Genomic DNA, 12,295 nt, shown 5'->3' on the forward strand with positions numbered 1-12,295 from the left:
GAAAATATTAAAATTGATCAAACTATTAGCTTGTGAGACTTGTGTGTGTTGTATCTCACTTTACACAACACTTATGAACCCTTCCAAAAATAATTCTCAATTCCTGTATTCTTTTCTCAGCGACTTTTGTGTTGAACAGGTTCCCTGGAGTTGCTAAGCATCATCCTGTGTGGTGGCGTGAAATTCGTGGGATGATGTTCAACACCAAATTAGTTCTTTTGCAAATTGGTTCACCAAAATTCATCGATTATTTGGAGGAAACGGTAAACCATAGAGGAAAAAAAAATCATCTCTAATATATTTGAGCATAACCCAAATATGGGTTAAATATGTTTTTGGTCCCTATAAATATGTCAACTTTTCGTTTTAGTCCCTCTAAAATTTTCCTTCAACTTTTAGTCCCCATAAAATTTTCAATCACTACTTTTGGTCCCTATTTTTAATTTAATTTTTGTACTTTTGGTCCCCATAAAATCTTCAATTTTTGTCTTACAAAAATATAATAAAAAATCTACCACTTTGAATAAAGCTATTACTTTTTTTATTTAATCACAATAGTCTCTCGGATTTCAATTATAAAAAAAAATATCTAAGTTCAAAAATTCACTTATATGCAATTAGTTTTGTCGAATGTTTCTAAAAAAATTTAAAATTATGAAAAGTACCATCTATTGGAACTTGTTTCATGAGAATAAAAAAATATTAAAAATAAAACTTCATGAATTAAAATGTATATTAGGATAAATAACATTAAATAGAGACAAAGTAAGTTATATATTTTTTTTTAATTTTAAGATAATAAAAGGTAGTCGTTTATTTTTTATATCTAAGATTGGAGAGAGTCCCTAAAAAAATATTGGAGAGAGTATTTCTCTCGGAAGCAAATCATCTCTAGTGAGAAAAATTTGAGAAAACAATTTTATTTAATCTCCTCTCTTCATTTTTTTTAATTAGAGATCAAGGGTCACAAATTAAAACAATCTAACCTAATTTCGTTATGTTTTAGTGTAGTTATGATTTCGAATTCATCATTTCCCCTTTTTTTCCAAGCAAACACTTCCTCCTTCTTAATGTTCCTAACTGAAATCCACAAACTAAAACCTCCATCAAACATGGGGAAGAAAAAGGTAGGAGATCTATGTCAACCCACTCGATATCATGCAAGTTCTTCAACTCCTCAATGGTGATCCTAAGAGTAATAAGGTTAAAAAAGTCTTCTGGTATGCTAATGTGGGATAGACCAGGCAACTAAAAATAAAGGTAATTGTTTTACCATTTATTAGAAAATGTATTTACTAAAAGGATTGCAGAAAAAAAATCTCCTTCATCAAAATAAGCATACATTTTCTTTAGTTCTTTTTGTCTCCATAATTTAACGGTTAAATTTGATTTTAGTTGATTGAAAAGAATTTTGTAACATCGTTTTCCAATCTCTAAAGAAACAAATAAAATGGTTCAATTAAATGAATAAATATGTACATTTTAATGGTATTAAATAATCAAGTTGATAGTTATAAATACTTACCTAGGAACAACTTAACTTTTGCCAACAAAATTGTCAGATTCGCCTTTTTAAATTTACCAGAAGATAGAAAAAAGAGTATGTTCAAACTGATATCTCTTAAAAATTAATTGACAAATAATTAAAATAATAATTAAATATCATAATGTATTATATATTAAAAATAAAAACAAATCGATTTCACCCATTCGAATTCAATTCAATGTTCTTGTAATGTATCTTTGTATTCTCCTTCAATATCCACCACAATTGGTTTAATTTCTTTCATTCTTCAAGGCTTACTTAAGTAAAAATTATTTTATTGAATCCTTATTATTTTTAGTGTGGGGAGAGTGCGGAAGCTAGGAAAGTCAATTGGGTTAAGTGAGATAAGGTGTGTCTTGGTCGAAATAGTTGTTGCTTGAGGGTTCGTATAATGCAGAATTTTAACTTATCTTTGTTACGTGAATAGTTTTGGAGGCTAATATGGATCAATGAGTTTGCATTTTAAAGTTTTACTTCTTAGAATAGGTTGGGTGAGTTCATGTGAAGAGATGGGACAATTAGGCGTATGTGTGGTAAAATTACTTCCATGGTGTTAAAATAGGGGCGGAGATGGTGATTAGAAATTGGTTTGATGACAACTTGATGATAGTGGAGAGTAATGAGAAAAATACTTTTTTTTTTTTGCAATGATTCGTGGTTGTAGAGTGGTCCTTTGTGTGATATATTTAGAAGAACTTTTGAGTTATATCAAAATGAGCAATGATATTTGAACAACCATTTGCTAACAACTTTCATGACAACCTCATTTTTCTCTCTTTTCATTGGTCAAAAACAATGGAGAGAGAAAAAGGATGAGAGAATAAGAATATAATGTGTATGAGAGATAAAGTTGTTTAAAAGTAGTCAAAAAATGGTTGTACAAATATCATTTCTCTATCAAAATAACTCTATGTCATTTAAGGAGATACGTAGGTTAGGGTTGGATGGGGTAGAGACGATGTCATAGAATTTTTCTTGAATGAGGTGTAGGGGATATATTGTTGTTATTTGTTGGACAGCATTATTTTTAAGGCTAACGTTTTTGATAAGTTTCTTTAAAGTTGATCATGGTAAAAGGTACCCTAACAAAGGCGTATATCATCTGATGATGCATGTGGAACATGATGAACCTATGGCTCTAAAAAATCTCATTAGGAACAAAGTAGCTCTTCTAAATGTCTCTCTCTTTTCGTGGAGGCTCTTGAATATCTGAATTCTAACAGATGACAACTTAGCTTGATGGAGTATTTAAAATATGGACTCATTTTTAGGTTATGGCATATGTGAAAAAGAGGAAAAATATATTTTTTATTTTTAGTGTGAATTCTTTGGTAGCATATGACATAATATTCTAAAGTGTTTATAATTATTGTGTTCTTTTCATTAATTATTGTGATGGTACTCTTCATTTCAGTGGTTCTCAATTGTTTCCAAAAAAAGTTCGTTTTAGTTTTCAGTTGATTTTGCTGACTTGCATTTGGATTATTTGGAAAGACAAAAATTCTTACATTTTTGTCACAAGAACCAGTTTATGGTGTTGTTAGATAAATTTGCATTTCTCGTTTACTGGATACAAAATGCTAAGAAATCATGTATGTATTTTGAGTTGAAATGTTGGTGGAATAATCTTTCTACTTGTCTTGGTTATTCTACCTCATGATTTGGTTCTTTTGAATCTATTCATCTTGAACTTTGTATTTTCCTTTATTGGGCACATTTTGTGCTTGAAGGGTTTTTAATATAATTGATTTGAGGTCTTCATACAAACAAAATTCACCCCAGTCAAGACACCAACTACATCAATATATAATTTATTTCATGTTGTTAGAAAGGGATGGGGGTTTGAAATTAGTTTGATGATAAAAATATGATTCAAATTACATTTCATGTCGTAAGAATCACTGAAACCATCATATGCAGTGTAAACGAATACATGTTTGTAGGGACCTAAGAAGATTTAAATATTTTGACTTTTGTGTTAATTGTAAAATTCAGTTTGTATTCGTTGTGTAATGGTCTATACGAACCACTGTTGCAAGCAAAATCAAATGAGGAAATCCTGAACATCATTCCCTTTTGGAGCTGCTCCTTGAACTTGTAGATCAATGTTCTTCGTATAAACGCACTTATTCGATCACCCTAGATAACAAAGATTAAAACACAATACTTTAAACAAAAAATACAAACAAACAACAAAAACGGTATGAAAAAAGTACCTTTTGATCCAATAGAACCAACTCCATAGAAAATGGTAGTTTTTTATTTTTGCAGTCTTGAACAAACCAAACACGAACAACCCTCACAACCAATGTCCACGATTATTTTCTTGGCGAAACATCAGAGATGAAGTCGTATTTCGTAGACATTTTTCTTTGCAATAGAATTTTTTTACATAAATTACTTAGAATATAGATATCAGAGAACCAGAGAACAGAAAAAGAAGAACTATATTTTGTGATTGTTGTGTACTCGTACCCATAAGCGCTACTATTTATATAGAAAAATATTATCATAACGGTTAATATCTATTAATTATTAATTTGACCGTTTTAAAATTAATATAATCAACGTATTTAATATTATAAAATGTGCATTAAACGATTAGATTCTATTTCATGTAACCTACAAAAAATTAACTTCATAACATTTGAAATTTAATAATATCTTATTAATATTAAGTAATATAATTTTGTAACGAATAAAAATTAATTATATAACCTTAAAAATTAATTACTACAATTAAATTTTTAATTAGTAGGTTACTGTCATAGTGTAACGGACCAAAATTCAAAATATAATTTATTCAAGTTATTTATTATAATTTTGTAACCTACCAAATTTTTAATGTATCATATAAATGTTAATCGAATAATAATTATATTAATAATCATTTGATTGAACGTACAAATTTTTAATGTAACATATAAATTTTAATCGAACCAATTATTATAATAATAATTATTTGATTGTAACTAACTATGTATTTTATGTACAATTTAATGATTAATAAAAAACAGTTTTTAATGATAATTATAATTATTAAGCTTGTATTAAAAATTAGGAGAAATTTTTGGAACAAATGCCAAGTGGGATTATGATGATGTGGACATCTTTAGAGGAGAGGATTTTGGAATAGGCTATTTCTAAAAACTCTAAATTGTTAGTATAAAGATTTGATTTAAAAAAAAAAAAAAATCTTATTAGTTTATCTTGTTAAAAAAACGACCAAACTGCACATGATTCTATTATTAATCTTTAGGTGGGATCAAATTTCTATTGGCAACATAGTCTTATGGACATGAAAATAACGGTTGAATCTCGAGACTAGACCCTAATTATCTCTATTTCCTAACGTCAATCACATTCCAGATTGTCGTTTTGAGGGCATTTATTCATCGCCATACAAACGTATGAAGATGAAATCAAGTTTTGGGGTCTGGGAATTGAATCATCAATACGTCAATTCAAATTACATTATGTGAATATACAAATGGCCAATTGATTCCTGAATTTTGATTAGAAATATCTATCTTCATGTTCCAATTAAGTTATAGATAACGATCAATCGTTTAGCAAAATTATAAGATCATGGTTGCAAATATTGTTAAATAAAAACAGGCCATGATATCTACTAGTATCATCCTTTCTTCTGCAACATTTAATGAAAAATTAATTAATTTATTGTTTCCCGATGGAAATTTACATCCCAAGTGTGTAAAGTTGCTAGTGGCGCAATTTCAAGCCAGCTTGTGTGCAAAGTTTTCCGAATATCATCACAAACTTCCTCAATCCAAAATGTTGCAGCGTGTTAAGAGGGTTGTTTTTAACTTGTTTTTACACCTTTCGGATTATAAAATCCAAAATGTTGCAAGACGCTCAAGAAGCTAATAGGGTGGGATAAGAAACTCGCAACAAAGTCAAAATGGTGACAGAAGCAGTTCCTTTTTCTTTTTTCTTTTTTTAATACAATGTTATTTTTCCCTAGTTACTAGTTAGTGGCTCTCTACTTACCGTATGGTTGGTTACAGTGAGAAGTTAATCAGAAAATTTATCAATTTTTCTCTACTTGCATTTCATAGAAGCACCCCATTGCTCAGTGGGTCGAAATTACTAGCAAAATTCACTGTCCTCTTTACCATATTTTTGCTTGCATCAGTGTGCCTCACTCCAACTTTACTCGCTTGGAATTGGCTTCTTCCAACCATTCAATGCATTTCTCTGCAGTTCCGGATGGATTGGCAAGTTGCCAAGCCATTGTTTTGTCCAGCTGCAAGTGAAAATGAAACAGAATATGAAAACGTTAAATTTGAAGGCAGATGAACACCACTTTGGAGAGATGATGTAGTAAGCAGAATGACTTACCCACTCCTTAACAAGCGGCCCTCCTTTAAGCTGTAGAACCTTCATAACATCTTTGCCATTGATCAATGGTTTTACATCCCATACTTTCTCAAGGCCTGTTATCCACCAAAACATGTTAATAAAAAAATAATGATGCCAAATAACGACATTGAAATCACCAAAACACACATCTCTCGTCAAAGACACTAACATTTGTGTCACTTTTTCTTTCGCTTTTTTCAACCTCGCAGATGGAAACTGATACCAAACAGAGATTTAATAATAATAACCTCCTTTCGTTGATGATAAAATAGGATTCCACAATAGGTTCCCAAGAAATTCAAGAGTCTTGGGTCTCTCCCTTCCAAGAATTTTAGAGTTTGGTATCTTCTAACCAATATCCAGTCGCAATTAATTGCCTACTGATTATTCCTTCAGTTTTCCAAATAACGTAACTGCATGTCTAATGACTGTGGCCTAATAATTTTTTTTTTTAATGGCAAATGTTAGTATGATTATTGTTATGCTAGTATTTTTCTCCCTTTGTCAGAAAAGGCTGGTGGCTATTGGTTTACTTTTGATTTCGTTTTTCCTATTCCTCATTCATTTAGTCCAAAACTACACTTATTACCGAAAGAACATCGGTTGATTAACATTCAACTAGAAATGAACTGCCCCTAATTCAGAAATCAAATGCCTGCAGCACTTGACAGCAATGTCAAGTTACAGAAATAAAAAGCTCCCAGTGACTTTTCACCATAACCTATTCATTGAATCACTCTTATTTTAGTGAAATTCTTGACGTGACTGCACTGCAAGTGCAAACACGGCTTTCCTACACTAGAGGAAAGCATCCCAATAAAAAGTAAAAATAAGGAAGAAAAAAAGAAGCATATTGACAAAGTTAAGATACAGCAGAAAATAGAAATACATGCTGAAATTGAAATACTCCTCAAACAAGGTAGTTGGCATAAATGAGGCTAATAAAACAAGGAGAAAATGTAGTATAATTTGAGAAATTTTAAGTAACAATTTGAGAAATGTAGTATAATTTGAGAAATTACTACAAACATTACGGAAACGAAAGCTCCTTGTAACTTTTCAGCATTGACAGCAATGACTCAGTTAAGCTCTCTTTTTGAGTGTAAAAATAAGGAAGAAAAGAAACATATTGATTAAGTTAAGATACAACAGGAAGAAGAAAAAAAATGCACGTTGAAATACTCTGCAAACAGGATAATTGACACAAATAAGGCTAATAAAACAAGAAAAAAATGAAGTAAAATTTAAGAAATTGCTACAAACATATAACTACTACAAAAGTCTCACCTAATTTGGTTATAGAATTCTCCACGGCATTAAACAGATCTCTTTGTTTTCCCAACTGATCCTCAGAGTCAATAGGATGTAATATAATGGATATCAACAGTGCAACTCGCCAAAAATCTTTAAGCTCTCTTAAGAGAAAACCTAAAATAATAAAATATAAATCTCAGCCATATCAGAAACGATTCATAATGCTCAATAGCTAAGCAACTTCTAATAGAAACAGATTCCGAAGAGCAGGTATCTTATCCCAGTCATTGGAAAAATGTGACTGCAAAATGAAATAAGGGAAATGTGGCTTGTGGTTACACTCCACTAAAAACCAACAAATTAATTGAAACTACAGCATATAGAATCATGATAAACTACTGTCTACCGCATAATGTGTCAATATGGAAAGAGTATAACTGAAAATTAAGGTCAACAATAGCTTAACTACAAGAAGCAGCCCGTGCTGATATATAATACCAAGGTAAACACGCAAAAACACTTCACCTGTTATTACTCGGGCTCTAGAAGAGACAGGGACATCAAAGTCTCTCATCCAATCAAGATTTGAAGCTTGAATATCCTCACCAGATGCGAGATAAGGAATCAACGACAAGAATTTATACGACAAACGGTGTAAGTCAAGAACCTGGGTTTTTACAATAAACAACATAAATATCAACCAAAGCAATGCCGAAACTATTTACGTTCTGCGTGTTATAATGTATCTGTTGAAATTAAACAAAGACTCAGAGGAAACTGACCGTTTCTGCATCCTTAGTTTTTCGCTTGAGAGACTCGCGAATGATATGGTTGACAACAGGAACCTATAATTCAGAGTTAGAAATTAGGCTATTGAACTTACATACATGTCATTAGACATGATGACCACAAGACTACACATGGCACACAGTGGTTTCCATTATCAAGTCAAGGGTGCAATTGAGCCAAGAATCCACGACAAAACAATATAATTGAATGAGAAAAACAGGTGTAAGTGAACCAAAATTGTTTTATTTGATCGCATTAGCTTTCTCAATTCAGGTTTCAAATTCAAAAACTTAATAGAATCTGACCGAAAACTTTGCACCATATATAAACAATCTTAAAATGTTCCTTATAGATAGAAAGTGTGGTGAATGATGGGTCATTATGGGTAATTTGAAATGACATTTTTTTCTTTACCTTTCAGAAATAATAAAGCATGTCTTCTCCCTATCAAACAATTACACACACAATTTTCTTTTAAACTGCTACTTAAAATTACACATCTGCCCCGCTTGTATCAATGTAATTTTTTTTCTTCCTAGAATAGGTGCTCACAATAGGAGGCCTACTGCTAACATATTGTTTACCAAGATTACCCTTCATAAGACAGAATTAATTGATTCTTAATGTATTTTCACTTTGATATTGCAAAACCTAAATAGTAATACATAGAAAAATGAGTTGTGTACCTTCTTAGCCTTCTTCTCACTATAAGTGGTATTTCTGAGTGGAAGAAACAAAGCAGCATAGAGTGAGAGTCTTCTTTGTTCAGCCTAAATACACATAAATTGTGTATCAGCCAGCACATAATAATCAAACAAGCCTATAGTGGCGCAGGAACAACCGTACAATTTTGTACTTTAAGAATTGATGTAAAAAAATGAGTATTTAGTAAAAATGAAAGCTTAACTCGTTACTTACTGTAAAGGTTGACTCTCCAAGTAAATGGATAAGGTTTGATGCATTATCCAAGTAAGAAATGCAAAGCCTGGATAAAGTGATTATTCATTAATTCACAAATAATGGGATTTGCAATAACTCTGCACCTTTCAACACATTAATGAATTTATGTACAACATATACCTTTCACACCCATCCGAAATGACAGGTTCATGCTCAGCAGGAAGAGTAAAGACAGTCCAGAATAGTGTAAGCTCACAAATATAAGTCATTGCTTTGACAGGTTGATTTCCAGACATCATTAAATCAACCTACAGACAAAGACATAAACATGAGAACATAAATGGCCAAATTTTCAGTTCAAACATAATAAGTCCCCATCAAAGTTAACAATAAGAGAGAAAAAAAAAGGGGGAATAATTAGAATGCACCTCTGTTCCGACGCGCTCTCTGCTAATTTTAGCAGCTAGAGCATTTTTCACATCATCACACGCAGCAGCTCCTTTTAAATCTTCATCTAGAGTAAAATCAAATCTAGCACCTAAAAGTAATAAATTGTGTCTCTTCAATATAGCAGGAAAATAAGCTCAAACTTCACGTAAAGCATAGACAAAAGGTTCATAGCATGTACAAAAATTTACAAGTCATGAAAAATTAAAACCTACCGAATCGAATGGCTCGAAGAACTCGCAATGGATCATCAAGAAAGGTGGCCTTTGGGGGTAAAGGGGTCACTATCTTTCCAGACTTAAGGTCTGAGATTCCTGCAAAGTACCAAAGAAGTTATTAGATGAACAAACAAGTAGCTCTTAAAATACTTGTTTAGGTAATAAAATCCACTCTGACCTCTGTTAGTCAAATCTTCAACTGCGCCGGTGTTGATATTATAGAATAAACTGCCAGACAAATAAATTAATTTATGAAACTATCATCTAAATTCCGAGAATGAAAGTGAATATTGAAGCACACTTAAGTCAACAAGTAGAACAAAAAAAATAACTTTTCCATTTGGGCAAGGTGAACTCTGCATGATTAGAGAGCACTATAATTTCCTATCGTATATATGTCAAAAAAAAATCATTTGAACATAAATCTTTCTTAATGGCTTGACCTATAGTTTTTCTAAGTCTTCGAAATAATTGAACTAATCTCCATGCTCCATCTGATCTATTTGGGGCTTCAACGAGCCTTCGCTACTCATGCCTCAATCAAGTAAGATGAGATTCGGCCATATTTCTTAATTGTATTGAACCATGTACATAAACACTTAAAATGTATCGCATCATGTACATAAACACCGAAAATGTTAACGACGTTTATGTTTTAATTTCACCTAGTTTTGTATTTATTTATTTATCTTATCTTATCTGACAATGCTTTAAATAAAAGTACAGAAAGATACCTGTTAATTGTTAAATCCCTCCTATATGCATCCTGTTCAGCTGTGCCAAATGTTTGCTGTTAAACAGGAAGTAAACTTATTCTGTAGAATTTGACAAGGATATAGGAAAACAAGAGAAGACCAAATATGCCAAAATGAAGCGAGAAAACATGTTCATATGTGCATAAAATTAGCTTAAATTAAATACCCAGAAAAACTACAAAACACATAGGAAACTTGCCTTAAAAATAATCAAACTTCTTGGTTCTTAAGCATGTAATCAAAATTTTATAAAAGAAAACATGCAATTAAATATCAGAAACAATACAAGCTATCTTTGAAGAAAACAGAAATATCTTATATGACCAAAATGAACCGAAAAAACAATCAAACTAATAAAAGGAGACTGGACAAATATATACCTTAGAAGGAATGCGGCTATTCTCGGCGTATTCCTCGCTCCTTAGGTTGACAAAATCAATCCACATATCAGACAAGCGCATCCTGGCTGTTTCCAAATGTTTGGACTGGTCAGGGTTGCTGCAAAAAGAATAATTAGACAATGTTCTATGAAAAGAATGTAAAAAAATGCAACCAAACATAAAACATATGAATGTGCGTTTCAGTTGCCAAGTTTTTTGAAAAGGAAAGTATGTCCACAACACTAATTAAAGGGACAGTTTTGAAAGGAAAAATAAGAATAAGAAGAAAAAAAATTAAACTAAATGGTATGACATTAAAATTACACACTAGATGGCTGCTGGAACAAGCACTGCAACAAAACAAAAAACCTGGATTCATGAAAAGAATAACTTCATTTCATTCATGTTCTTCATTGATCAGAATTATAACTTTACTGTAAACAAAATTTGAAAACCCAAGCACTGTGACTCAACCAGTATTAGCTATCAAAATCTTAAATTAGTTGGTTCATTAACAACAATACAATACTCATCAAATTTAAATAATGAAAATTAAACTCAACTTTCATATAAATTTTAATGTCGATGCTGCCCCCTATTCTTTGTCATGGATATCAAAACAAGAACTTCCTACTTCCTATTAGGTATTTTGCTATGGCAAGGAAAATAAGTCAATTTGACAAATTACAAAGAGTGAGCAATACCAGTAAACCACCAAATTAGTCCCTAACTTCATACGCGATCTCAAATAGGTCTCTGATTATGGATATTTCAAAAAGGTCCTTGACTGTAAAATTTGAGATACTAATTTGGTGGTTTACTCAAGAAACAATGTTGTTGCAAAATTGATGAATGAAAGGTACCTCTCAATAACACAAACACTTGGCGCATCTTCCTTAATGAACAACAAATAATCTCTGACTTTTTCCACAAACTCAGTACCCATCATATCATCAAGAGCAATATCAATGTCATAACAATCTTTTCCCAAAAGCTACAAACAAAATCAAACACAAAATAACCAATTAACATTTCAAGAACGTAGCAGTAAACAATTAATTAGTGCAAAGAATGATTCGAACAATTGAAATTTGCACAAACCTTATCTCGAACCCAGCCACCGGCGATACGGAGCTGAGTTTGGAGTTGAAAGTGACGGAGAGTGGCGAGAAGCCTATCGAAGATGCTCTTCTCGATGGTAGTGAGTTCGATTGTGTCGCGAACGTGGTGCTGCGTCGACATTGGTGCGCATGCAGAAGTGCGAAATGACGGTGTTTTGGTAAGGAGAAGGGTTTTGGCGGGACGGGGAGCGTGAAGAGGAAGAAGATGAACGGTAGGTGTTTGTGAAAATGCGGCACTCGTAGTGAGTCTGGGAATCGCGAAAAGGGTGGTTTTCAAAATCAGTCTCATGGGTTGAGTCCTTATTTATTGCGTTGTGTTTGCGTTACGGTTGTTAAATCAGATTGTTTCAACTTGGGTCGGGTCAAGTGGGAGCCGGCTCAGAGTCAGAGGGGTGGGTCAAGTGTACTATTGGTGGGTGTCGTCGAGCTGCTTGTGTCGTGTCTTTGGGAATGAGTCGGGTTATTATTGATCTAGTAATTTTATTTTATTAATTTACTAACG

At 32.1% G+C, this 12,295-nt stretch overlaps 1 protein-coding gene across 1 annotated transcript; it reads right to left on the minus strand.

Annotated features, from left to right (window-relative positions):
* Positions 1 to 5,439: 5,439 nt before the first annotated feature.
* Positions 5,440 to 12,216, minus strand: LOC25484991 (tRNA nucleotidyltransferase cca2). The gene is made up of 15 exons (XM_013614089.3): positions 11,774 to 12,216; positions 11,536 to 11,666; positions 10,673 to 10,790; positions 10,272 to 10,327; positions 9,716 to 9,765; positions 9,535 to 9,633; positions 9,301 to 9,410; positions 9,053 to 9,180; positions 8,891 to 8,957; positions 8,659 to 8,742; positions 7,966 to 8,028; positions 7,709 to 7,850; positions 7,217 to 7,357; positions 5,909 to 6,003; positions 5,440 to 5,813 (listed from the first exon to the last, which is right to left on the minus strand). Exons 1-15 carry the CDS (start codon positions 12,080 to 12,082, stop codon positions 5,709 to 5,711), a joined length of 1,698 nt encoding a protein of 565 aa, XP_013469543.1. The 5' UTR covers positions 12,083 to 12,216; the 3' UTR covers positions 5,440 to 5,708.
* Between the last annotated feature and the right edge of the window lie 79 nt (positions 12,217 to 12,295).

The sequence above is a fragment of the Medicago truncatula genome, chromosome 1 (assembly GCF_003473485.1).
Source record: "Medicago truncatula cultivar Jemalong A17 chromosome 1, MtrunA17r5.0-ANR, whole genome shotgun sequence".
In the NCBI taxonomy this organism is placed as follows: domain Eukaryota; kingdom Viridiplantae; phylum Streptophyta; class Magnoliopsida; order Fabales; family Fabaceae; genus Medicago; species Medicago truncatula.

Excerpts from the sequence above, each read along its gene's own strand:
- LOC25484991 (XM_013614089.3), bottom strand. The coding sequence starts at position 12,082 with ATGAGACTGATTTTGAAAACCACCCTTTTCGCGATTCCCAGACTCACT. Across the intron at positions 9,634-9,715 it reads TGAAGATTTGACTAACAGAG|GAATCTCAGACCTTAAGTCT; the intron begins GTCAGAGTGGAT and ends GGTACTTTGCAG. Across the intron at positions 7,851-7,965 it reads AAACTAAGGATGCAGAAACG|GTTCTTGACTTACACCGTTT; the intron begins GTCAGTTTCCTC and ends GTAAAAACCCAG.